The sequence below is a fragment of the Osmia bicornis genome, chromosome 2 (genome assembly GCF_907164935.1).
Source record: "Osmia bicornis bicornis chromosome 2, iOsmBic2.1, whole genome shotgun sequence".
Taxonomy (NCBI): domain Eukaryota; kingdom Metazoa; phylum Arthropoda; class Insecta; order Hymenoptera; family Megachilidae; genus Osmia; species Osmia bicornis.
The window spans coordinates 9,916,642-9,943,694 of NC_060217.1; the positions used below are offsets into that span (position 1 = coordinate 9,916,642).

Below are 27,053 nucleotides of genomic sequence, written 5' to 3' on the forward strand. Positions count from 1 at the left end.
GTTGCGGATCATTGCTTACTAATCATATTAATTGCTCAACTGAGCAATTCATAACTGGGAAAGGAAGGTGTTAGAAATTTCAGTAATTTAGATACCGAGTCGAGAAGATGATATTTCTAAATAAAATAATATAGCAGTACACTGATGAGTTACTAATGTCTCTGAAAGTTTAAATACTTTGAATATGAATTTTTTACTTGAAAAAATTCGAATATCCAATGAAAATTATTGGAAAATCTTGAATATTCAAATTTGAGATCTGAATTCTACTAATGATAATCAAATATTCCAAATTTCATAACAGCTCTATTAAAATACGTAAAGAAATAAAAGGGGAAGAACCGCAAGGTTGATTTAATAAAAAAGAAAAGATCAACCAGACAGATTGGCTCGTGATTCCAACGGTAACTTGGTACAAGGAAAACGACCCTGAACGTTCTCGGCAAAGACACTGACTTCTAGCGAACACGACTTGGTAGTAGGCACAAGTCGCTGGACAACAAATGGAAAAAATAACCGACGACGGGGATAAAGTGTTGCTCGACAGCGGTTCGCGGTCAGTTCGTGTTCGGTTCACCTTCGTTATGCCTCGTTAAGGGTTTGCCGATTTCCCTCTTCGAACTTATTTCATATAATCGTGAACCGTGTTCGTCGATTTCAATATAAATTGTCGTTAGACGAGTTTCGTGCACCTAACTTTATAGGGTTCTATCCTTTCTCGTGATTTACAGAAAGCAACAAGTGTACTTTATTCGTTTCTTCTTTCGATCGTTTTGCGTTAAAGGTACGTATCAGAGTTGGGAATTAAAATCTTCTTTAGATCCTACAGATTGTTCAGGAATAATTTATTGCTCGTAGGAAGTTGAAATACTGTGAATTAATTTTTTGTTTGGAAATAAAATTTTTATTCTCCAAGTGGCATTTCAAATTTTATTTAAATTTTAATTTTTAGTAAGGACTATGTTGGTATCGATTAATGAAAATTTTGAAAATTGATTGAATCTAAGAGGAGGGTGGTCCTCCAAACGTTTCTCATCAGAAATGATGTCAAAATTTAAACTTTTAGTAAAATTAGGGAACTAGACTCACCCTAAACAAAAGTTCTAATTACATCGATATGTAAGTTGCATCGCATACTGCATTTCTGCCCAAACATTTAATTTTATTAAAATAAGATTTTAAAGAGGAGGGCGGTTCGCACATGGAGGGGAGAGGACCACCCTGACTTCTGCCTAATTACGTGAATAGTCACAGGTAACAATCGAACGAATATAGATCATTGATGAAAATCATCGTAACGTTATTCTTCAAGGCGAAATCGATCATCGATTGATTATTACGCGATTGAGCATTGATTTCTCGGTTTCTACTTTGTTGGTGCACAATTAATAACAGAGGTTTACCTTGCTCAGAAATAGAGAACGTCACATCGTTACATTCATGCGTGGTACATTTCTTTTCCATTGCGTAATTACATTACACTTAATGCGTGTAAATCTTTATCTTAACGTTTGATTAACTAATTAAATCACTCATTTGTTTGCAGTATATCACTGTATATCAAAACGGTCTTAGTGCATTTTACAAACATTACTATTTTGATGAAATTAATCTTTTTCTTTTATTTTTATTCTATCACGAAATCAGGAATATTCGTGGATTACTTTTGTTAATTGATTAGTCGGCAAAATGTTCACACGTGATAAAACATAAAATTCAATAGGTACAAGTGTTCCATTTTAAGTTTCACGAAATACTATGGATAATGTTCTTTAAACACTACAGAACAACGTTCCATAAGTACACATCAAATACAATAGATTTACTTATTCCAAGCACGAAAGACTGGGGACAAAATTTCGGCTAACTTTTCGCAACACACACGGAATACCTTAAAACTTCGGTGAATTGCTAATGAAATGAAGAAAAAATTATTTGCAATATCACGTATTCCTGTCGTTTCATGAATAATAAAGAACACCATCATCTTTTGACATTTTCATTAACAAATTACTATTTTGTTAAATGTCTAACATAGGAAGGATCCCAACATATCGAGATGTGAAATTGATCGATTAATAAATTATCATTAACACTACATTTTTCCTTTTTATTATTTGCAATTAGTATGATCGAGCATTTGCATCTAAAAGAAACAAGTAAATACTGCGCGGAAATAGAATAAATTACTTACAAAGATTTTGCATTGCAAACACATTGTAATCAATGCTTCTTATAATTTCATATTCCTGAAGTTATCGAGGGAATCAAATTTTCAATTAGGTATTTTACATTTTAAGGGTGAGTCATCTAAGACTTTAATTTGACTATCGTCGTGTATTAATTATAATTTTTTCCTACAAATCTCTTCATAAGACGCATACTCTTGCAAGAAAACATTCACGGAACGTTCTTTCGATCAAAAATTACCTGGATCGTGCTTTTATGATAATAAAAAAAGAATATGATTGTATTTATATCACGTTGATTCATGCAAGACGTTGCTAGTGCAAAACAACTCTTACAATTAGTTAAATCGTGAATTCTTTTTTTTTTTTTTAAGCTGATTCTTTGTCATACTCGTTTCATCGTTCCTTTCTTTCTTGCATAGCGTTTCCGGAAATGGCATCAGAAGCACCGTCTATATCAGAGTGGTTTCACGGCCGAAATGTTTTCATCACCGGCGGCACGGGATTCATGGGAAAGATTCTGATTTATAAATTGTTGATTAGTTGCCATAACCTTGGGAACATTTTCGTATTGATGAGGAAGAAGAGGGATCTTGATCCAAATAGCAGATTGCAGCAAATGATACAGGTAAGGTTCAAAAAAAAGCTGTTGCGATTTCACGCAATGGGGAACGCGAAAGGATGTCTTTCCTTGGTGCAAGGAAAGGTGGGCTGTTGATCACGTATTTTCTATTTCGGTATGTATAGCTTGGTTTAAGCTTTTATATTTTTAAGCTTTAGTGTTCTAAGCTTCACTATCTCTAGGCTTTAATATTCTAAGCTTCAGTATTCCCAAGCTTGAATACTCCTAAGCCTTGCTATTCCACGCTTGAGTGCTCCGAAGCACGTGTATTCTAAGTTTGAGAACTTCTGAGCCTTTATATTCTAAGCTTGAGTACTCCTAAGCCTTGCTATTCTAAACTTGAGTACTTCTTAAAAAAAGGTCCCAAATCAATTAATCCTCATCGGTGTCAATAAATTAAACTGTACCCTCTACTCTCAAGGTAATTTGCGAAAGTCATCGACTTAAGTACACACATTCAGATAATCCTATCAGTTTTTGTCCAAAATTCCAAATGAACCTCTTAACTATAGAAGGTCCCAGCATGAAACCGATTACGAGCCATAACGTAGGATTCACTTAACGATCTCGTACAAGGAAAAACGAAAATGCTTCATCACGACTGGGAGTTTCCGAGTTCCATCATAGATTCATGTGGTGTCTAAAAAACTTTTCTGATTAATCGTTATTTTGTTCATCATTTCATATTAAGATTTTTTTTATTTATTTGAATGGGCACTAGCATGATTCTCAAGTTTGACCACAACTTTTTTCCCCATACCCTGCATAACGACTCAACCTTGACGAATTCTCCTCGTCCTCACCTTTCGCTGAATCTGCTTATTTCGAAGGTTGTTTCTGTCCCTCTATGAATCAATTTTAACATCTATTCCACAACCAAACGCGTTGCAACATAAACCTGCTCGTTTGTATAATTTACATTTACAGTTATATCAATTTCTAAGTTTCCAGTCTTTTTTACCGACGACGCAACGTATGCGTCATATGTTATCTATTCTATGACGCGTGCGTCTTGTAAAGAAACTGATAATTTTGCAGAGAAGATTATAATCAATATTCAAATATTATTCTACGAATAGATTCACCAAAGTGTTAAATATTCAAACATTGTATATACAAAATTCATATTTTACAATGTATCCTTATCACAATTAATCACTTCTAATGATTGCATGATTATGCATTGATTATGACGCACAATGTTTTTTCGTAATGGACAAACTCGAAAGATCCGTCCATTCAATCGCAATTTTTATACAATGTTTACTGACATTACGTAATGATTATCTATTTAATATTAATAATTCAATAACTGGCATAACACTTTAAAATGTACACGAACGAAAGTGAAAGGGACGATTGCTGCTGGTAATCTCGTTGTGTTCGATTTCTATGTGTTAAAGGTGTTCATCGTTACAACCGCGGTGGTAATCGTTAAATCGCGTTTCTGTTAAGTGAACAAAACCTACTTTCCGTTTCGATTTAACCATCGCCTCGGCTGTTCTTTAGCGAGTTGAACGAACAAAAGAAATTGCATGCTGGCAATACATTATTACCAGTGTTTCATAATCTTTGCCTCTACGGAGTGTATCGAAACCGGTGATACTGTGGGGACGATCGGAGTAACTGGGATTTTTTGGGGGTGGGCTACGACAGCCCTTGGAAATTTGGAAATTTAAATATTTGGAATTCCGCAATTTGGAAATCTAAAGATTTGGAATTCTGCAATTTGGGAAATTTGGAATTCTACAATTTAAGAAATTTTACTCAAAAAATATGTATTACGCTTTTCAGGAAGAACCATTTAAAATCATCAAGGAGAAGTACCCCGAGAGATTAAAAAAAATTATACCAATACCCGGTGATTCTACCGTCGAGGATCTTGCTTTATCGACCGCGGATAAGGAGAGACTATTGAAAGAGGTTTCAGTAGTTTTCAATGCGGCAGCAAATGTTAAGTTCGACCTGACGTTAAAGCAGGCGGTAAATGCAAACACCGTGGGAGCTATGAACGTATTAAACCTTGTAAAGCAGGTAAATCTCTTTTTACAACTATTCTAGACTATTTAACAAAATGATATTTCAATTTAATTTGATCCACAGATGCCACATTTGGATGCGTTTATCCACCTTTCCACCGCGTATTCCCATTCGATGTACCCGGTGCTCGAAGAAAAATGTTACCCGTGTACGATTAAGCCGGAAATCATGATAGAAAATGTGAAGAACATGACAGACGAGGTTCTCGAAGCGATGAAACCGAAATTATTACAAGATTTACCAAATACATACACGCTAAGTAAAGCTCTTAGCGAAGAGCTGGTACGAAGATCCGGTCTACCTGCAGGCATAGCTAGACCTTCTATAGGTAAACAAAACTTTTACTTAATTAAACAATTAGCTGTTATGGTTGTCGTCGACGACTGCTACCAGAAATTCGATATAATCGATATTTAATAATTACGAAAGCAAAATATTGGGAAAAGTGTAAACATTGACTAAGTCAATGATTTTTGACTAATTACTTAACGCTTTCACTGGCTAGTGACCCCATCGTGGAAAGAACCAGCAGCCGGTTGGGTGGACAACATAAACGGACCAACGGGTTTACTGATAGGTGCTGGTAAGGGAGTACTTCGTACCATGCTAGGCAATAAGGAATATCGCTTAAACTTGATACCATGTGATATGGCGATTAACGCGGTAATCGCATTCGCGTGGAAAATTGGAAGAGAGAAACCAAAGGAACCCCTATTCATGAACGTCACCAATGCATCTGAGAATCCACTGACCTGGGATTATAGTGTGAATACTGGGAAAAAGTATGCGATATCTTATCCATTCTCAGGTAATTAAATGAAAAATGATATACATATTTTATTCAGAATTGATTAAATATAAGGTGTATGGTGTTCCAGGAATTCTTTGGTATCCTGGTGGATCGATGACTACTTCGAAATTCTATCATATTTTGCGAATGATCCTCTTTCAATATATACCTGCGTATGTAATTGACGCCCTAGTTGTTCTAAGTGGGAATAAACCCTTCATGGTGAACATACAGGATAAAGTTACCAATGGTATTCAGATACTTAAATACTACACCAACAAGGAATGGGAGTTTCGGTAATTATGTGGAATAAGAATTATTAAATAAAATTAGTATTTTAGAATTTGAGTACTTGAATACTTGAGAATTTTCGAACCTTAGAATCTTTAGAATCTTATAATATCGAGGGGGCTAGACCCACTCTGGCCCCTACCTATTTAAATCACTGATCCTATCTTTAAATAAACTATTCAACTATTACTTCTATTATTTTCAGACAAGACCGTATGAAAGCACTGCAATTCGAATTGAACCCTTCTGACAGAGAAGAGTTTTTCATGGATACTACAGCGATCTCATGGGACGTTTATATGCTACAATACGTTCTAGGCGCTAGGAAATATTGTCTGAAAGACGATCCATCGACTCTGCCTCGCGCACGCAGAGTAATGAGATTGATGTATTTTGCTGATTGGATCGTTAAGATCGGTTTCACGATCTTGGTACTTTGGTTTATTTATTCCTGGATAAGTTCGTACAAGAAAACAATAACGACAGCGTTCGAAATAAACGAAATTTAGGCACAGGCATTATTTAAATAATTTCTCTTATTATTTTTTTACTTATCTTTTACTTCAAATTAAATTTGCCCGAGTCTGGTTTGAAGTAACATTGACTTTACCTCGACGAGGTAATATATTTTTCATTAATATTTCCACTTAACTGTCTTAGCAGCAAAAGGGTTAACAATCACAAAAACGCTGATTGTTTATTAGAATTAATAACGTGTATCGAATTTGTTTGAAAATTAAATAAATGAATTAATAAATCATTAATCTCCTAATTAAAATACGTATTGTTCAGCTTGTATATCTAACTGACAAATCTTCTCCACGTGTTGACATTTGAAAATTTCGAAATCCCTGCCTCTCTTTCTCTGTCCACATTCGCGTAATCGCTTCCGTGAAATTTTTTATTCTCCTAACATTATGCGCAAACACACTCGAAGCAGCGTTTGAAACAAGAAAGAGTTTTCTTAAATATACGTGTTGTGAATTATTATTTAGTATGTCATCACTCGACTGATTCACAATGAAAGTTACATTAAAGATTGTAAGGTATGCAATTCCAATTATCCAAGTAATTTTTACTGTTTTTATATTTTCGCGCCACTTTTCAAATACACGAAATCGTGGAAAAATATTTAAATTTAAAATACTAATTAAGAAAGCGTAACGCCAGAGGCGTTTAATATTTAGCAAATAAAAATTATTTAAGAAAAAAATAACTTCAGATATATGATGTTAATTACTGTGACGATCAGATTAAATTCATTACACGAGGAAAAAGTACTCGGTCAGACTGAGAAATTGCATAATAAAGTCGAGACGAATTACGTGTCGAAAATATCCAGAAATCTAAAAATAAACTTTTATCGAAATCCAACAAAATGTTAATTACACCTTGAATGACCGATGCTTTGTTAATTAAAATTGGAAGATTACAATCTTCATTCAGTCTTTTGAAATGAAAAGCAGAAGAATTTCGTGAGAGACAAATCTGATAGCTCAAAGCGAAAACAAATACGTAGATGAACAATCATCTGTTGCTAAAGTCGTCTCTGCTACGTAAAGAACACGTAACACAGAATGTCGAAATCGGATTTTTTTCTTTACTTGCAAACACTCGTGTTCCTTCATTCTTTCTCCTACCACTTTCGTTTTCACTCTCACTTTTTTCACGTTGACTCGCTCTCTAACCCTTGCTCTACCGATATTCTCCCCTACTGCTCTTATTTTAATATGCGCTGACTCAAAAATGTAGGCAGCTCCCTACTCTGTTCTAACATTCCAAGGTTATAAAATTCGGAAGTTTTGAAATTCTGAAAGCCTGAAATTCTAATATTCTAAGATTTTTAATTTTCAGAATTCCAAAATTCTTTACCATTAGACAATCTCCAAATTATAAATTATAAATGGCAGATGGCAGAGATGACATTTTTTTGATAGTGAAAGGGTTAATAACTTCGTATAGATCACCTTAATAATAGCATAGGTATAATTAACTAGGTAAAGTGTATAATTCATCTGTATCCCTTTGATTAAGATACATATCAATCTGTCCCAATTAAGTTATATAATTAATAATTAACTGACTGAATTTTACTTTAATTACTTGTTTATACGTAATTTTCACCAATCGTAAAAAAATTTCTTCTGATCATCGTCGCTCTGATTCTCAGGTCATTTCGAAACACTTGTCATTGAAGGGAATCCAGTTTCGTACTGACTCAGCGAAATTGTAACACGTTTTTATTCTATTAACTTTCCAGAAATTGAAGTTCCCATCGGATGAACCTTCGAATAAGACTCGACGGAATATTGCGACAATAATACTGTACGAAAATTATATTTTAAAGTTCAATTTTTATCTACATTAACCCTTTCGGTGGAAAATACTTTTGAAAAATGGAATCAAATGTTACATAATTAAATCTCGGTCCCCTACTCGACTTATCAAGTAAGATCCAACATAGCCATAAAAATTTTCAAGGAAATAACCTGTTTGTCTCCAGGCCCTTGAGAACTGGTGTATGGAGAACGGTATGGCACTTAATTATAAAAAATGTAACTTTATGAGATTGTCCAGGAAAAAACGTCCCGAGTCATACGAGTATAGGCTTAATAGTGCGGCCTTGACTTAGATTACTGAGACACGTGACCTTGACTCAGATTACTGAGACCTTGGAGTCAGTTTCCCCTCGCATTATCGCCGCGTTGTTGCTGACTCCAATAGAACCCTTCGATTCGTGATATGTACCCCGAGAATCCTGTACTCTACCCTAGTCAGATCACGCTTAGAATACGCTTCAGTAATCTAGTCACTCCACCACATAAAACATAAGGAACTTATGGAAAGGGTACAGCACAAATGAGCACCGGCCCATACTGACTCTAAGAAACATAAATAAATAATCAATATTGTGCATGCGTCGTTAATTACTGATTGAGCAATTCATCAGATACAGGTGGACAGAACTTTCCTTCAAGCAAAGAACTTTCCTTATTCTATGAAAGATTATGTAATAAGATAAAGGGCCTATAAGTTTTGGCAATCTACTGTCTAGACTTTTTTTTTTTATAAATCACTCTCTAAGATTATTCTTTACTTTGAAGAATGGGCAGATAATAAAAAATTAATTTGTTATTCTATTTAAGAAGGAGTGGCTCTGCCCCCTACCCCAAAATGTGGACTGACCCCTCACCATTGGATTCTTAAATTTCAAAGATTTTAAAATTCTAAATTCCAAGATTCTAAAGATCTAAAATTCAAAAATTCTAAAGAACGAAGTTCTAATTAACAATATTAAGCGCTTGGCACTGTTCAAAGAGCCAAGGTTCTAGACCACCCTTAAGATTTGATCTATCGTTCAGTGCTAAAAATTGCCCTTCGAAACGAACTTGTAATACGTTGTAAAAGAGACACGAGTAAATAATTACGCGATTCCAGTTAAAACAAGTTTGGTCAATGGTGGTAGGGAGGGACACAAGGCAAACGAAAGCGAATAATACGGGTCTGCATCGAGCGACGATGAAGCGTTCAGGAAAATATTGGGCCAGCGTTATGCTTTCTCAGTCTGCACCGGGCTCACCATCCGAGTAACACCGTCGGTCGGCTCTAACCGATCACTCTTTTCCTGGCGATCGTGCTTTCGTTTTCGTTTCGTTCGACAATCACCTCGGTTTGTGGTCTTGCTTGCATTTAGGATAAAACGCCAAGTCCCAGGAATTCTTACTCGTTCCGTAAGTATTCAATTTTCATTCTTTTTTAATTTTAATTATTACACATTTTTTTGGACGTCATTCTAGCAATTTTACATCTCCTGTTAAATTTAACAAGAGACTCAATTAAAAAGATATTAAGAAATATTAAGAAAATTTTCAAAAAATAGAAGCTGTGAGAAGTGTTCTTCGTTTAAATTGAAACTGTTCGAAAATTAACTCACGACGCACCTTGTGCGTCATCCATGACATACCGTAATTTAAGTATTAAAAGGAAAATTCTGTTTTCATTTCGGAAGTTTTTCCTGAACGTGGAGCAATCGTTAGGCTAAAGATGTTTGTATGTTCGTTGAGATGTTGAAATACGTAAAATGTACGCAAAACGTGGATTAAATTCAGGAAGTAGAAAGCTGGTAAACTTTGCACAATTAAGTAATACTTTTAACTACCTCAGAGATAATCAAACATCAAATTTATTTGATTGATTAAAATTACTTAACCGGTGTGTAATTTTGAAAATAATTTTTTTTTTTGCAAAGTGTAATTTAAATCATTCAGAGCAACGAATACCAAGCTTTCTAAATGAAGCAATACGAGAACGTAAAAGTAACCAGAATTTTACGATATGTAATAGAATGATTCAACGTTTATATTGCGTGGTTTTACAACTACGCTATAACATACAATTAAATGATACTATGTTACAGATCAATGAGATTCATCTATGATTTTACGTAAATAATTTACTAGGTATTTACACGTTCCCTGTCACAATGAAAGGGAGCGTGCGCAATACAACACGCTATTCAAAATTGCAGTTATTTAAAACAGGATTATCAATTATGTGTAAAATTTCACTCCAACTCTAAGAAAAATGCAAAGATCTTTTCAAACTGATCAACCTGTATTTCTGTCGTTCCAGTTACTTTGTCAACGATATTACGTCTTCGCATCACCGTAAAAGCTATTGCAACACACTAGAAATATTTGCATAACAGTAATGTTCTTTCTTCTATGTAAATTTCATTGTATTTATAAAAATTCACTTTACGTGCTGCTTTAAAAAAGAAAGAAAAGTGACCTGAATCTTGTATTTTATTTTATTTTATTTATTTTATCGATTAAAATTACTTAACATTAATGTTAAAATTTCGTTAACATTAATGAGCTAAGTTTTGTAAATTGAAAGAAAATGTATGATTGTTTATTAACATAAAAAGTAATACTTAATTCTGGTATGGGTGTGTTAAGGCTAATGTAATACTATAGTCGTCTGGTTTATGTTTGAGGTTTATATAATTGATGATCCAGTGGTAAACCGCAAACGGATTGTGCATGAATTAGAAAACAATCGTAATGACGCACAAAATTGGTTACGGCGGTTGGCTCGACAGCAGTAATAATAATAATTAAATATGCGTGAATCTTGACAAATCCCTTTTTTTTCTTAACACGTGAACCCGAATTTAAAAGTCATGGTCACGTATATTTATCGATAATGACCTAATGTAATAAATTTGAAATTCAATATGGCGGACTACTTTGGCGCGAAAAAAATTCCTAAACCGGCTAACCTATTTTGTATGCTGATTCGTTCTATATAAACGAAGATAAATACGTGACTTTTGCCAAGATTCGCATAGAATAACAATACTACTCTGTATACGTTTCTTGAATACCTTTGAAACTATCATTTCAAACTACGGCATATATGTATAAACAGTAGAACATACCTTGCTATCATGACCCACGTTGTTGTACACGCTGACATCTGCACCCATGCAGGTAAAGCATCCACAGATTATCGCGACAGTTCCATTATGCTCATCCAGGCGCATCGTAGCAATCCAGTTTCACTATAATTACGGCACAAATAACTTTTTCACTCGCGTAATTTACACCACTCATCGCATCAACATTCTCCCACGATACTCAAATTCAAACTGTTCGACTTCTAGGCGTCTTTTGTCTCGTAGAGCCGGTCACGTGACCGGGTTACCCATAGGGCGTCAAGATTGGTCAAATTAATTTTCCTCAACCAATCGCAGATCGCGATTGTTCATCAAAGATCCAAAAATACTGATAGCTGATTGGTCGATTCTAAACCCTCTATTACCGCGGTATATAGATCCGTAATTTGAATTTGCAATTCTACAAGAGTTTGAATGTTATTTGTTAGAACTATTATTGGTCTAAATATTTGCTAAATACTTCAAGCAATTTACGTTCCACGATATGATTTGAGTAAAGTATACGTTGCGATATATCAGACTAATAACAAAATTTCAATAATTATATGCTGTCTTATTTTTGCTGTTCTAAAAAAAAGAACGAACGACACGTTCGCAAGTTATTTTTTCCGCTTGAAATGTATAAACGGAAAATTACGCAGCATGGGATATTGTATGGATATTTATTCGACAAGTTTCCGATACGTGAGATTAGTGTCATTCTTAAGGGTTCTTTCGAAATATTTATAAATTCTGCTGCAATTTCCGCTTCAATCGCAGTACTGTTCCCGATTTGATATTTATAGATACGGCTAATTTGAATCATTGGTTCATTGACTGGATACAATATAAAAGCATCACTGTATTCACTGTCAAACTTATTACCGTTTAATACCTGAAACCTACAGCTTTTAATTTTCTATAACTTTCAGGGGATAAGATAAAAGTATCATGGCCGAGTCAAAAGTGGAGGAGATCCCTGATAGAATAGTGGAAACCTTCAGAAATCAGAATATTTTAATAACTGGTGGCACTGGTTTTCTGGGAAAAGTTGTTATCGAGAAATTTCTCAGATGTCTACCAAACACGGAGCAAATTTACCTGTTGGTCAGATCGAAAAAAGGGAAGGATCCAAAGCATCGTATAGAAGAAATTTTCAATTCTCCGGTGAGTGGCTGGCTCTTCACCTTCATAAAACATTCTGTTTCTTATTTGAAGGCCGCTGTTACGTGCTTTGCTTTTTACACCTATACTAAATTTATAAATCTTTTCAACCATTAAGCGTAGAAGGCAAATGTAAAAGAGGACAAACGAAGTTTTCTTTTACAAAAGAATGAACAATTTTTTATAATGATCAGTACTATTATAAACAGATTATTTGAACTAAATGTACAGAAGGTATTACATAAGTATGAAGAAAAAGTAATAGAACCACTTGTTCATACGCAAACAGGTTTTATGTGCGAGATCCCGGATTCTTTATACAGGAAATCTCCTTAAACTAATGTCCAAAGGACAAAGCCGGGGATAAAGTCCCACTTTATACATAATATGCAGAGCACTTAGATACAAGTTAAATAACATTAAGAATGTGATTCAGTCTTTTTCATTTACTAGTACAATGCACGTGACAAATCGCATCTTGCTTTTGTGTTTCTTTGACCATTAAAAAATGAATTCGCAAATTCTTCAGTGAAAGCGCACTATTATGTGCCGCGATTATTTTATGAGGATAAAAATGAGAAACGGAGTCAAGGCCTCCTGCATAGACAGAACGTCAAATGTTATTATCATTATTATCAAGCTTGATACACGGTGAAAGTTCTTGTGACGATGTGTTATGTCACATCTTTCAAGCCGGTGGATGTTGAATCCTGTTCTAAACAGACCAACACACACGTGCGACTGATGTAATGTTGACCGAAGAATTTGTTCTTGCATTAAACAGAGACTGTCCACTTTTATTTTCTGACGAAACGGCGCTTTGAACTAACAAAATTATATAATGAAAAATTTGGCTGTTTTCTTTTTTTTAATTGAGATACCATTCGTTTCTAAATAAGTAATGAAGTTGTGTACAAGAATTGGAAGTATATCATTCGTTTCAACACTGATTTACTGCCATTTAAAAATAGCATCTATTAAAAGTTTAGGAAATACGAGGAAGCAAGTTTGCTCGTACGTTGAATTCATTATAATTTCATTATGTACGTATAACGTGGATGAATCGAAGAGTAAATTATTCAGTTATTCTACTGTTTTCATTTGTGCATTATTATTTTTATATTGAGTGAACTGAATAGTGTCAGTCATCGATGATGAACATAACAGCGAACCTTTTAACTAATACGAGTTAGGAATTAATATTTTCAGCTTTTCGAGAAAGTTAAAGAGCAAAGAGGCGCGGCCGAACTTTGCAAAGCGATAACAGTCGTGTATGGTGATGTTTCGTTGCCAGGACTTGGACTTTCCACGGAGGACAGACAGATGCTTTGCGAGAAGATCAACATTGTGTATCATGCGGCCGCCACAATACGGTAACGTAGGATTAACTAAAATAAATTAGAAACTTTTAATTAAACAAATAAGAATTATTGAATAAATGAATTGATTTAAATTTCAGATTTGATGAGTTGTTAAAGAAAGCAGTATTAGTGAATACACGTGGCACCAAGCAAATGTTGGATCTGGCGAAAGAGATGAAACACCTGAAATTATTTGCTCACATCAGTACAGCATACTGTCATCTTGAAGAAAAAGTATAGTTTCTACTGTAATTAGTAATTGTTAACAAGAATTGACTGTAGAATTCACATTCTTTTGATATAAAATTAGAACCGAATGGAATTCTATTTTAAATGCCTGATCATGTTTAGGTGTTAGGAGAAAGACCATACCCTCCGCCTGCAGATCCTCATAAAATAATCAAATGCGTTGAATGGATGGACGACGAGGTCGTTGAAGCTATGACAGACAAGATCTTGGGAGATATTCCAAATACGTACGCCTTTACCAAAGCTTTGTCGGAAGGTCTCGTTCAGGAAGCAATGCCACATATGCCAGCAATCATACTAAGGTATGCACAAGTGATTCATTGATATTTCTAGAATATATTTTAATTTCCAAGAACTTTTTCATTGTAGACCTAGTATAGTCATACCTGTGTGGAAGGAACCTATTCCTGGATGGACGGATAACATCAATGGTCCTACAGGATTGTTAATTGGTGCTGGAAAAGGTGTTATTCGAACAATGTACTGCAATGAGAATGGTTATGCGGATTATCTTCCTGTTGATATCGCTGTAAATGCTATTCTCACCAGTTCATGGAATTACATCTACCTCAAAGATCATGAAAAAAGAGTTTACAATCTTACAAGTAGCAGTGAGTTTAAAGTGAGGAACCATTTTTATAAAATTCTAACATATTTTCTTTCATTAGCAATAATTGATGCAACTTGGACGTTTCAGGTATCCTGGGCAGAGATTATTGCTCGTGGTCGAAAAATTACAGAAAAGGTACCTTTAAATGGAGTTGTTTGGTATCCAGGTGGAAGTATGAAGAAATCAAGACTGATGCATAATATATGTGTGTTTCTGTTTCACATGATACCAGCCTACCTCATAGATGCGCTTATTTTTCTTGCAGGCTATAAACCAATGTAAGTATATAATGAATATGATAACCCTGAAGTTTTCAAATATTAATAATAAATTATCTCAAATAGCATGTGTCGTGTGCAACGTCGAATACAAAAAGGTTTCGAGGTGTTCGAATATTATGCTAACAATCAATGGGATTTTGAAAATTCAAATATATTTGAGTTACGAGATAAACAAAATCCCGTGGAGTATAAAAAGTATCAGCTGCACGGAGAAGATATGGATATAGACGCTTATTTTGAAACTTGCATACGAGCAGCAAGAATCTACATTTTAAACGAACCGCCTGAAACTTTGCCTGCTGCTCGAAGGCACTTGAAAATGTAAGATACGTTTAGTCATTTATTTTCTTAATAACGCTTCTTATTCCTAATTCTGTAACTTTATCATTTCAGTATGTACTGGGTTGATGTGATTGCGAAAATACTATTCTTTGTACTACTGATCTACATATTGGCATCCTGGAGTGGAAGTTTCAGAGCATTGTTAATAGGAAGTTGGTCATTTGCTACCAGAACACTATTACGCTAATCACTCATTACTTAATTTACAGTATTTTCTAGTAACTTTGTACCGTAATATGACCAAATAAATGATTTCTTTTTTTTTATCAAGCGTTAGCTTATTTGAACGAATTAAATGTTGTACTATAAAAGACAATTTTTCAATAATAAATATTTACAATCAAAATCAAATTCTGTTATATCTACATCCTTTTTTAACAATAAAAATATATCGGGTAAAGAGAATAAAATAGAGAACGATATTCGCACTGGAACGTGGCTTTTTATTTATATCAAATAATTAAAGAGAACTTAACTCCCTTAAACGGATTCCTGTACAGGTGGTTCATAGCCCTCTGGTCTATCAACCTTTGAGCCTGTTTCACCTACTTCTTCGCTTTTGCTACCTGCACCATCACCATGGAGTTCCAACAACTTACTCAATTCAAATCGTGGCTTTTTCAATACTTTGACCTGTAATATAATTATCATTCACATTTAAACATCGTTACTATTATTATTGCATTCTTTTCCGTTAATTATACGGCGCTCGATTATACGTACTTTACGGATGTAAACATCATGGAGTGGGTAAATTCCTTGCGAGGCTTTTTCGATGTCTTTAGCTGTAGCATCTGGCAACAGCTTACTGACAACACCCTTCAAGTCGCTCTTGGTGACATCGTTCGTGATCGTGTCTACCATTTTCTGTCTGATTTTCTTAACCTACACAAAAAAGCATATCAATATATGTATAACTTTCTATACGCATAATAATTCATGATGATGAATTCCATTACGAATGTCGCAACATCGAATATCATTATTTTTTATGTGTAAAAAATAATGTGGTAAGGAAGTGCCCATTACTCTATGCAATTTATGAATCATAAAAGTTGTTGTACAACTTTTCTGAACTTTGGATTGCAATTGCTAAATATGGATAGTTTGTCCAATTCATGTAAGCGCTAACCTGTGCATGCTGGGCATAACATGTTTTCCTGGTGCTCAGTTGGTCCTTGTTAGTGAAACCAATGCAGAAAACTCTGAGGAGATAACCATCAGTGGTTTTAACATCAACATTAGCTTCAATCAAAGTCTGCCATTTCTTGACCATGGATCTCAATTTGTCTGTAGTCAGATCCATGCCATGGAAGTTGGTCAATACATTACGATGTTGAACATCCTCTGCAATCAACCTGAATTTACGGAAAGATCTTTCTGCATCCCCATCATTTTGCAAATCAGCCAGGGACACTTCAAATACTCTATATTTCAGACCTTCAGAAGCAATCTCTGTAAAATAAGAAAATAGAAATTAGCAAGGAGGACCACTTTCCATAAGCTGAATTATTACCAAAAAGTAATGGTAACAAAATAATGCTATGGTAAAATATCTCACTTGTTCCTTGGGTTCTGTTGACCAATGTTTTACCAACATGACGGTTGGTGAACATAGACGGTGCCTTAACATCGTACCAGTCCTTACGAGTGAAAGGATCAACACTATAACCAAAGAAAATTAGGTTAGAAGTCTACACTTTGAGGTTATGTATGGCAATCCCTAACACATATTTCACAAAAATCATAGTACTTTACGATTATAAATTCATATTTAAATTACTTAATTTTCTAAAATATCAAATGCATTGCTTATCATGAAATCAATAGTTTCTTTCATATAAATTTAATTAAATAAAAGAATGATAAATAACAAACAATTATAAGTACAATATTATATAAATATACTACCGTAAAAAAAAAAGTATTAAGTTTTCAAGTTACTATTTATATGAATTATTATACTGACAGAACCAAAATATTAAACGTGTGCTACAAGCAAACGTACGAATGTCAGCTGCATGGAATCTACTTTGATATTAAGCATCTTAAAAGGTATCAAGCAGGAAATTACATTTCTGATATAAACAACATTTAAAGTACAGTAGAAAAATATTATAATTTACTTACATCTTCTTTTTAACACCCTTTTTACCACCTTTTGAAAGCCCCTTATTTTTACCCACCGCCATGATTAAAGTTACGCACGGAAAGAACCACGCTTCCTTCGAAGCGGAAACTGGCAGAACACCCTATCGACTATCGACATTTTCATCGGTGTTGATTGGCTGACATTTGTATATTTATATTTTAAATAATCATGTTTTGAAAAATAAATAATTGCGTTATAACTTTAAGAAATTAAGTTTTCAACCTATATTTAATTAAATTTAAGTCAAATGTTCACTTTAAAAGTAATGTATGAACACTAAAAACATTGAACTGGTCATTCTTGTTACCATAATAAAAACTAATTGAATTACCTATCAATTATAATGATCACGTAAAATAATTGATAATTTTGTAAATAATTAGTTAAAGAACATGTGTAATCATGTATTTTACGCATTATAATTAATAAATGCATTTTATATACATAAGTACGAAGTTCCCTGCCAACGTTTGAGTTGCATTCTATATCGAATGTCGTCAGCTGTTGGTCTTTGGCTAATTTCAGTGCAATTCGAATTTTCGCATGTAATACGGTGGGGTTTATTTTTTTCTTTGAACACAAATGCAGAATCCACCGTTTGTGTTCTTCCGCGATAAATTTTGCTGTAAATGAAGCGATTTTCAGTGGAATGTATGTGTACGTGGTGGTCATCACGAAGATTTGCGTCAAGTAGTTGGCCTACAAAACCTTTCTGATAATCATGAATCTGCAAACATTGTTTCAAGATTTCAATCCAAGGTAAAACTTTGCGAACGGATTATTTAGTTTTTCTTCGAACGAATAAATAAACAACAGATTAATACGATATGTTAATGTCTTGTGTGTAAGAGCGTGTAGAATAAAAAGGAAAGTGATGAATAGAATTATTATTTTTATACATACAAAAATTAAATCATCTAATTTTCAATGCGATTTCTTTGTTACCTGCCCGTGATTTAATTTATAAAACTGCTTTTTGACAATTTCATTAAAGATCTATCGATATTTACCCTTTGGAACTAAGATATGCTTTAAAATAAATCGGTCACTTATTTTAAGCAAACATTCGTCGTTTTATTTACCATATTTTATCATTTTTATAACATTATTGACCTTTACGTAAATTATTAATAATTGATGTATTTTAGAATTCCGTCGTATAATTACTGGTTTTGCATATAGTAAAAAAATGTTTTTCTGTGGTTATATAAGTTAATTGCTATTGTATTAAATGTGATTGTAATATTCTATAATATCTGTTATAATGTATGTCAAAGATTTCTGCGAGTTTGAATGCATAATTTTAATAGTAATATGAATATTTGAACGAATAGAAAAAATAAATATGTACTAATGTCTTTTAATTTATGTTTTAGCAAATTTTTGGTACATTGTTGTTTGATGATATTCACAATTTTGTTTGCTCTTCGCTTGGATGGTATCATAGAATGGAGTTATTGGACTGTCTTTGTTCCAATATGGTTTTGGAAGAGTATGGTCATTTTGGGTGCTACTATTGGAAGTTATGTTTGGTGGAGACATCCTCATGCAAGGCTAGAAGGGGATGCTTATGTACATTATAAAGCAATGTTGATTACTTTGGCATTACATTTGATCTTGTTAATGTTTGAATTATTAGTATGCGATAAGTTAGAATCTGAAAGACATCTTTGGATACTTGTATTCATACCACTTATCTTCATCTCTATAGTGTCAATAGCTGTAAGTAATTTTGAATTTCATAAGAAAATGATATAAATTAATTATCTAAAAAATATAAATATTTTTGTCTTTCCAGGTCTGTATCTGGGCTGCAAAACACGATAGATCATTTGAACTTGAATTATTTTGTGCAGTCAATGTATTACAATTCATCTTTTTGGCATTAAGATTAGATGGATTTATAACATGGAGTTGGGAAGTAGTGTTTGTGCCTCTTTGGGCACTTTTATGCTTATCCTTAGTGGCAGTTCTATATGCGATAGTATTTGCTGCTGTTTTATTAAGGACACCACAGATTAATGCTAGGCAAAGGCGGACATCTTTAAATTCAGCCTTAGCATACACATTTCTTGTGGTTCCAATTTTAGTGTTCCAAGTAAGAACCATAATTATCATTGAAACATAGAGGTGATTAATAAATTTTATATTAACATCATTTTAATCGAATTTAGGTATTATTAGCAAACAAATTGGATGGAGATATTTCATTAAATTACACTACAGTGGCGATGCCACTTTTAATATCTCATATAACACTCATTTTCATGTCTTTCGATGCAAAAGGAGGAAACAGATGGTGGTTTGGTATTAGGAAAGACTTTTGTCACTTTTTATTAGGATTGTGTCCATTGCTTCAAGAATATGGTAATATTTCTTATCAGCCAAGAAGTGAACAAGATCAACCACCATCGGAACCAATGGTTTCAGAAAAGAATGAAAAACATTTCAAAAAGATCGACCTAACAAAACCTGTGGTACCTATAGTTTCCATTGATATGCCTGATTGATTGTCTTGTACAGGTATTTATCAATTATGATGATTAATAGAAACAATGTATATGTAATAGAAATATCTTTAATTGTTTGAATATTATGTTACAGGATCGATCCGGGTACTTGAAATGTTTTTATCGATATGACTGGTTCATACCGGAAGCCATATCTTAACAAGTAACAGATACAGGTGCGTAACTAATAGAGAAATCTATTATGGAAAGGAAATTATCATTTTGAGTAAAGTATGTCACGAAGAAAATCTTGTTATTGTTACATATATTGTGCGCTGAGGCAATCATAATAATTATATTATCTATTTTGTTCTTGGGGCTTAAGCTTTTTACTATAGATTTTCGTAAAAAAAAAATATATATATATATATAAAAAAGGCTTCGAGAAAAAAGTCTTACAGTTTTTTAAAATTAATTATTTAATTAATTAATTGCAAGATAGTTACGAGAAAGTTGTATGTTAAATTCATTTAGAGGAATGGCCCCTTGAGCAAATTCAGCAGCCGCGATGCTCAAAATCATCATGTCTTTTAACGCTGCATTAGTCTTACGTGTACCCAAACTTAAATTACGCGTAGAGTAAGTAACCAACCCGTCCATTTGTTTGATTGCTCCTTTTTAATGATATAGGATAATCGTCGACCTATTTTGTTATGCCTGTTAAATAGTAAACTTGCGTAACAGTAGCGTTATTATTACTTTGCCAAAAGTAGTGGATATACATAAAAGATAGTGAATATGCCTAAGGTGGTGCTAAAAAGTTAATGATATTTTGAATAGTTTGTATGCAGCTGTGAACCGTGTTTAAAATCCGAACTAAACTTCGATATACTGTGATCTGTATAGAGCAAAGTTTGATTTATAATTACTTATATTTTAAATCGATTTTCCTGCAAATCGTTAGAACTATTAATGAAGTTTATTGTTAAGGAAAATCATCAATGTAAATAGTCCACTATGTTGTAGAATCTGCTAGCACTATACAGATCATATCTGAAAATCTAATATGTATGTAATTAAGTCTCAATTAACGCGCGACTGTCTGATCCTTGGTTGATGCAAAATTTAGCTGCATTAAATTATTTCCGCAAAAAATTGGTATACATACATACATATTATAAATACGTATAAGATATGTTAATATTGTAAACGATACGAGTAATTATTCGTTGTGTTTGCATTTTATTTAAAAAAAAAATTCCGTTTGTCTTCTACATTATTTCATAATGTAAATGCTCATATTGAATGAGACTTAACAGTAGTGTTTACATAGTAAATTTATAAAAATCGGTGCAATTCAGGAGCAGAGTGATTGTTAACAGGGCAATGATAATAAAATTGAAAATTACATTTTTTTTTCTTGTTTATAGAAATGCTTTACATGTATTTGAGCCCTTTTTAAAAATAATTTCTAATTTAAGAACGAAACCTAGGTTCTATGCTTGCAACGGCATAGATGATTAAGGAGAAAAGCCATACATTTACATTAGAATAATTTTTCTACGTGTTCCTAAAAGTCTTTGCAATATTTCTCGTTAAAATATTCATACTGATATTACTAAAGTGATAGTATAATTTTAATATGTACGGTAAACGTGTTCAAAGGGCTCTGTTACTTTAAGCTTTTAATTAGACCCTTATGTACGCTTATCATTTATCAATTGCTTCAAGAATTCTAACGAATACTGCATTTTCTAATCTATAATGTAACAAGTATATGCCATTGTTATATGTCTAATAAGTTAACTTTTATTGTCATTATTATTATATTTTTTAAAACTGCTATTCCTTATGAACAATCAGAATGGAAGATGTTATGATACTCGTAAGGAGTGTAAAAACATTTGTTCGATATGTTATATAACATTAAAATTTTACAAAAAAAGAAACGGTACAGATTCTTATATGTATTAATATACATAATTTGTCATAAACGAAACTGAAATACGTGAGTTGTTCGAACATAAAATTTTTAATCGGCCTTACTAAGACAGAAGATTGGATTATCGGCTGGGATACAAGACTGAGCGCCTCGCATCTTTAGAATAGCATCAGCAAGATGCTAATAAAAGAAAAAAGAAAAATAATCACGTAAATTAAACTGAAAACAATAAGTTTCATCGTGAAAAACATTGAGCGATAACGTTACTAGATATAAATATTAAATATATCCAATCATTTATTGTGTTATAATGTAGAAATAATGTACATACTCTGTTGTATTACAATAACATCATAGACTATATCAATTATTGTATATTATACATATCTATCATGAGCGACGGTTGGTAAATAAGTAGTAATATTATTTTATTTTATATACATCACACGCAAAAGATACCATTATAATCTAATAAAGTTTATATTTTTGGTATTAACAGATACGAGCAATTTTTACAATACGAGGCATTTTTCGTTCTTTTTTATTTTTACGGCATCGAAGTTCGACCTTTTCATGAAGTTATTTGAACACCAACATAAATAATACAAATTAATGAAATGCAATTACGTGGTTTCCTTGTTATCAATACAATATGGTAAACTATGTATGTACAATCTTTTTTACCTTAAAATTTCTGGTTCTTCAAAGAATACAGCAGTCCTAAGAATATTGGAAACCTACAATGTGTATATGATATCCATTCTACGAGTCAATAGTCAATAATCATTCACATAAACGATTTATACAAAAGATAGAAAAGAAATATCTATAAAGCCTAGTTTATTACTCACACACATTTCTGCTATGTACCCGAACTATTGCCGGCCATTATTTGTAACTGTATCTTGTATAAATTGCTTCGGATTACTTGTTTTATTTAATACAACGGTATATATTCAGGTACCCACGTACGACCAAGTCGTAACGATACGTTCTTTGATACTTTCGTAACATCAAGCTCGGAATCCTCGACCAACGACGTTTCCCATACGTACAGAATTTGTAAACGTTTCGCACATCGTGTAACAAATTCCAACAATCCTGAGCAACTGAGAGTGACCAGAAAAGAAAAAGATTTAGTGAAACTCCATCCAAATTCTTAAGGAGATAGTCTATTCTTGGTAATTAACTAATTCCATGTACACTTAATGAGGCATTAATGTACTACATACGTGATTTCACAATCGCCCAAACCAACGGCGTTTAGACGTGGACATCCTTCAGCTATAGAAAGTAATGCATCATCGAGTAGACCAGGTCCATAAGCAGCGATCACCAGCTCGACTAATTGAGGACACTGATCGGCAATGCATAATACAGTTGCTTCAGATGGTGCTTCTCCAAAGTACAGGTGTGTAATAGGAACGTACGGTGCAATCAGCGGTGTCTGATCATCTTCGTTTGTCATATAAGATAATCTGATTAATGGTAAAAACAAAACGTTATTTATCTAGACAAAATGCAACATTGAAGTTGGAAATACACTCACAGTACAAGATTTATGTTTGGAAAATTATTGGAAAACGTAAACCAGGCTTTGTCACTGACTCGAGGGAGCGGTTTTGTCTCCGGATGAGCTTCCAATCGTAGAGTTTCTAATTGCACCTGTTTCTCAGCACTTAAGGCTAACAGCAATTCGTCACTGACAAACGAATAGGACAATGATAATTCCTGCAGGTATTGGCAGTAACTGACCAACGCTTGGATACCTGTGGTACAATTAATTTATATCAGATAGAGGGCTCTAAAATATTTGATTGAACTTATTGTTCAACATAATTTTGAAATTCCTTAGAAGCAACGGACATCCGACTATTGTGTAGATAGTAATAGATCAAACCTTCAGGTAGTAATCGAGGAAATCCTTTGACTCGTAAAAGCTGGAGGGTTCTTGAAGGGTCTGCGTCGTTATTTGAACGATCCTTCTTTTGCTCGACCGTGTCTTTGTTTGATATTTTCATGATGGTCTCAAACTTGTCATTGTCAATCTCCGGGAAAGCAGGCTTTGGAGCGCTCATTAGTGCTAGCATCTACCAATAAACATTGCATTAATAAACTATCATAGTCCCAGTGAGTCTGATAATTTTTAAATATTATATCTGACTTCACCCACGTTCAAATCTAGCAGATTGACCACAAGACTGATCTGAAACGAATAATTCCACCAGTACCTCATAATGTCTACTATCTTTCATTATGATAATAACTAATTACGACTGGAAACGTTTCTATTTCATTGTTGACATGAAGAAATTTAAAGCTTACTAAAGAGTTACTATTTCTACTACCGCCAGAGACAAATTTAAAGTTTACCATCACGATTAAAACGTTCTTATTTCATCGTTAGAAGGAAATTTAAAGCTTACTCTCAAAACTGAGGATTATACTGTTTTACCAGCAACAGAAGAAATGTTAAAGCTTACTGTGACGATTCAGAACGTTACTACTTCACCGTGAAAGATTCCTCCAAAGCATAACGAGACTTCTACTTTTCAGTCAACACTATGAAGTTCTGTCAGGACACCGGGAATTAAACGTGCAAACGGTCTCGCTAACTCTACGCGACTATCTTTATGAAATATGTGGAGCAAACGAGTGTAATGCTGTCAAGGAGCACACTGCCTTACGGTAGAGATCGTTTAGTACGTCCTTCGCGAGGGAGATGAAGAGAAAAAGCGAAAGGACGATTGGAAAGGCACGTAATCGTTGTGCAAGACTCAAGATTGGGGCCACAGAGCTGACCAGCCGACTAGGGCATACACGTGCCTGTACCTATAGGTATGCACGGTTGCAACGTGCTACTTCGAAAGGGGAGTGTGCGATTTAGCTGGCGAGACCGGTAAAAGGATCGCTACCCGTGGAACCTGGTCATGGACTAAACGGTCCTCAGGCTCAGTAGGCTATTCACGTGTCTACGTTCAACGATCACGTGGATTTCAACGGTACTGAGTTATGGTGTAAAGAATATATGGCGCAACTGGAAATGAATTGGCTCAAAACGGCGACGCAACGTGTTCCTATTTACTTATGCCAATTGGCAATCATTAATGATTGTATAAGATCTTGGACTAGGACGAGTTCATTTCATTTGGTTGAATGACTTGATACTCGGTCCTTTGATGATACACGTTCAACCCTCTGAATGCTGAATTCTAGAAGCGGGAGGCAGCCAACCGTAACGATCACTGAAAACATTTTTTAGATTTAATTTGCAAATTAAAATGTTAGGAAAGTTACAAAGTTGGCTCCACGTAACGAAATGTCTCTCAGAGGAATAAAGCGAAATTTTGTACACGTGTCCAAAAATTTAACATTTTCCGTGATTAATAAAACGTTTGAAACGTATAAAAGGAGGTCACGGACTTGCTTGCCAGTTCCCAGTAGACCATTCACGTGTTTCCCTTTGCGACTCACGTGTATCACGAAGAGAAAGGAAACTGGTGGAAATTGTTAACTAATTAAAGATCGAGCGGGAAACGCTCGATCAATCTCATTTACCGAATCAATATTTCGTCTATCAAATAAAAAATTTTCTTTTTTTATCAATCCTGCAAATGCATTCTATCTAAAATAATAGTGGGAAAATTAGTAACCGTGACCTGCCATTTTTTTGCCATTGGCGAATAGAAAATTAAACACGATACCGATATTTTTAAAACGGTTTATCGTAGATTTTTCTTAACGCAACTGTGTCGTTCAAAGATCAGCTTCCAAAACATTGATGTAACGTTTCCTGCTGATTAATCTCGGAACAAAGGAAAAACATCAATTACTATCACATCAATGACAGTGAATTAAAATAAAAATTTTTACCTATTATCCTGGCTGAGATTGAATTTTACGTTCTTCCAGAACGGTGATTTCCAAGTGATTGCAAATCGAGCTACGGCCAGATGGATTGTAAATTCTTTGCGGAAGAAATTCGTGTACTTTGGAAACGAAACCCATTTACCTTTGCGATGAATCGCTGCTAGCATCAGTTTGGATGCCGTACCTGAAACAAACAGCCGCACGATTAGTACATTGTTATCGTATGACATTTTCATTCTAACCAATAATTGTCAATCACATTTCGTTCATTCAAAAGAAAATTATTTCTTCAAACTACTGTACGTATGTTTACATAATAACTTTCCTTTTTATAAAGAATCATTTTGCAACATGCTCGCCGAAATCAGTTACTACACCTACTGAACGTTGACATTCATTTTATGAATATGTATCGAACAACATGCGTTACTTTCCATAAAACAGTTTGCAAATTTGAAATGCGTTTATCGTTTCACACTTCCGAAAAATTGGTCACAAAAAACTTGATATCTGAATTGTATTTTCGTTTCTGTAAATCAGTCTGACATTTGCACAGGGCTCACCGTTGTGCTTCAGCCGTGTGTGACGTAGTGTGACGTAGCTGCACGCTATCGATACTCGATACACGTGCTTCCGCGCTCACGTGCGCCGTTCTAATTGATACCTGTATCTTACGTACTTATACATAGATAGATATTCGCATACAACTATTCTATATATATTGTATAGATATATCTTGTTACGCGATGTGCGTCATCGTCGTTGCGTGCCACTTTCTGTTTCCCTGTTCGAGAAAAATATCAAATCCGTTTGACGTTCCTACGCGCGTCGAATTAATTCCAGGAAGTCGAAATTATATTAAAAATTAATATATTTTTGAAATTATTTATTGATGACGGTACGGAAAACGATTGTTTACCTTGTGTTATATAAATTTGTAAAAATACGTTCCTCGGAGGATTTAAAAATTCTTGGATCACAAGGTAGGCATCATTTTTAATTCTAAGCACCTAAAAGTATTAAAATTTAAGACTATGTCTAATTTATATTAAGATCACAGTAAGATCGTTATTATTCATTTCGTTTATTACAAATTATAATTAATGTAAAATTGTAATACAATAAAGTGAATACTATCAATTAGTTTCGCAATGTAACTTGTTTACCACGTATGACGTCTCGTTGATGAGCTCTTGTTATTAAAAAAAAAGGTGTGGAAGTAACAGGAAAATAATAAAATATCAACACTATCGATAATTA

At 33.8% G+C, this 27,053-nt stretch overlaps 6 protein-coding genes across 15 annotated transcripts in view; 3 read left to right on the top strand and 3 right to left on the bottom strand.

Moving 5' to 3' along the window:
* LOC114874830 (putative fatty acyl-CoA reductase CG5065) overlaps positions 1-11,538 on the bottom strand; it is a 33,246-nt gene extending 21,708 nt beyond the window's left edge. Inside the window, exon 1 of the mRNA XM_029184489.2 lies at positions 11,376-11,538. The gene's annotated coding sequence lies outside the window, so the exon portion shown is untranslated. The remainder of the gene's footprint in view (positions 1-11,375) is intronic.
* LOC114874831 (putative fatty acyl-CoA reductase CG5065) lies at positions 464-6,710 on the top strand. The gene is given in 8 exon segments (XM_046290138.1): positions 464-784; positions 2,612-2,817; positions 4,606-4,845; positions 4,915-5,179; positions 5,357-5,659; positions 5,730-5,937; positions 6,138-6,375; positions 6,378-6,710. Coding segments are annotated over 7 exon segments (1,530 nt in total). The 5' UTR covers positions 464-784; positions 2,612-2,622; the 3' UTR covers positions 6,459-6,710.
* LOC114874829 (putative fatty acyl-CoA reductase CG5065) lies at positions 9,458-15,645 on the top strand. The gene is made up of 9 exons (XM_029184483.2): positions 9,458-9,663; positions 12,305-12,539; positions 13,746-13,909; positions 13,996-14,131; positions 14,249-14,448; positions 14,516-14,768; positions 14,844-15,034; positions 15,101-15,358; positions 15,431-15,645. The coding sequence occupies exons 2-9, from the start codon at positions 12,324-12,326 to the stop codon at positions 15,564-15,566; spliced, it is 1,554 nt and encodes a 517-aa protein (XP_029040316.1). The 5' UTR covers positions 9,458-9,663; positions 12,305-12,323; the 3' UTR covers positions 15,567-15,645.
* A 156-nt stretch (positions 15,646-15,801) lies between these two features.
* LOC114874833 (40S ribosomal protein S3a) lies at positions 15,802-17,618 on the bottom strand. The gene is made up of 5 exons (XM_029184491.2): positions 17,510-17,618; positions 16,941-17,044; positions 16,512-16,834; positions 16,103-16,264; positions 15,802-16,012 (listed from the first exon to the last, which is right to left on the bottom strand). The coding sequence occupies exons 1-5, from the start codon at positions 17,569-17,571 to the stop codon at positions 15,860-15,862; spliced, it is 804 nt and encodes a 267-aa protein (XP_029040324.1). The 5' UTR covers positions 17,572-17,618; the 3' UTR covers positions 15,802-15,859.
* A 392-nt stretch (positions 17,619-18,010) lies between these two features.
* On the top strand, positions 18,011-22,423 carry LOC114874837 (transmembrane protein 185A). Its single transcript, XM_029184498.2, has 5 exons — positions 18,011-18,290; positions 18,908-19,253; positions 19,330-19,629; positions 19,706-20,054; positions 20,136-22,423. Exons 1-4 carry the CDS (start codon positions 18,253-18,255, stop codon positions 20,039-20,041), a joined length of 1,020 nt encoding a protein of 339 aa, XP_029040331.1. The 5' UTR covers positions 18,011-18,252; the 3' UTR covers positions 20,042-20,054; positions 20,136-22,423.
* Positions 22,197-27,048, bottom strand: LOC114874838 (F-box/LRR-repeat protein 3-like). 10 transcript variants are annotated; one of them, XM_046288903.1, is made up of 8 exons: positions 26,357-26,449; positions 25,936-25,977; positions 25,797-25,866; positions 24,097-24,129; positions 23,824-24,013; positions 23,473-23,692; positions 23,156-23,401; positions 22,197-23,032 (listed from the first exon to the last, which is right to left on the bottom strand). In XM_046288903.1, exons 5-8 carry the CDS (start codon positions 24,011-24,013, stop codon positions 22,861-22,863), a joined length of 828 nt encoding a protein of 275 aa, XP_046144859.1. In that variant the 5' UTR covers positions 24,097-24,129; positions 25,797-25,866; positions 25,936-25,977; positions 26,357-26,449; the 3' UTR covers positions 22,197-22,860. The 10 variants fall into 10 exon arrangements, 8 of the variants coding, with proteins under 8 accessions (XP_046144859.1, XP_029040336.1, XP_029040337.1 ...); XR_006830148.1 differs by lacking the exon at positions 24,097-24,129 and having other exon boundaries at positions 22,197-22,660; positions 22,775-23,032; positions 25,797-25,977; XR_006830147.1 differs by lacking the exon at positions 24,097-24,129 and having other exon boundaries at positions 22,197-22,685; positions 22,775-23,032; positions 25,797-25,977.
* Positions 27,049-27,053: the final 5 nt, after the last annotated feature.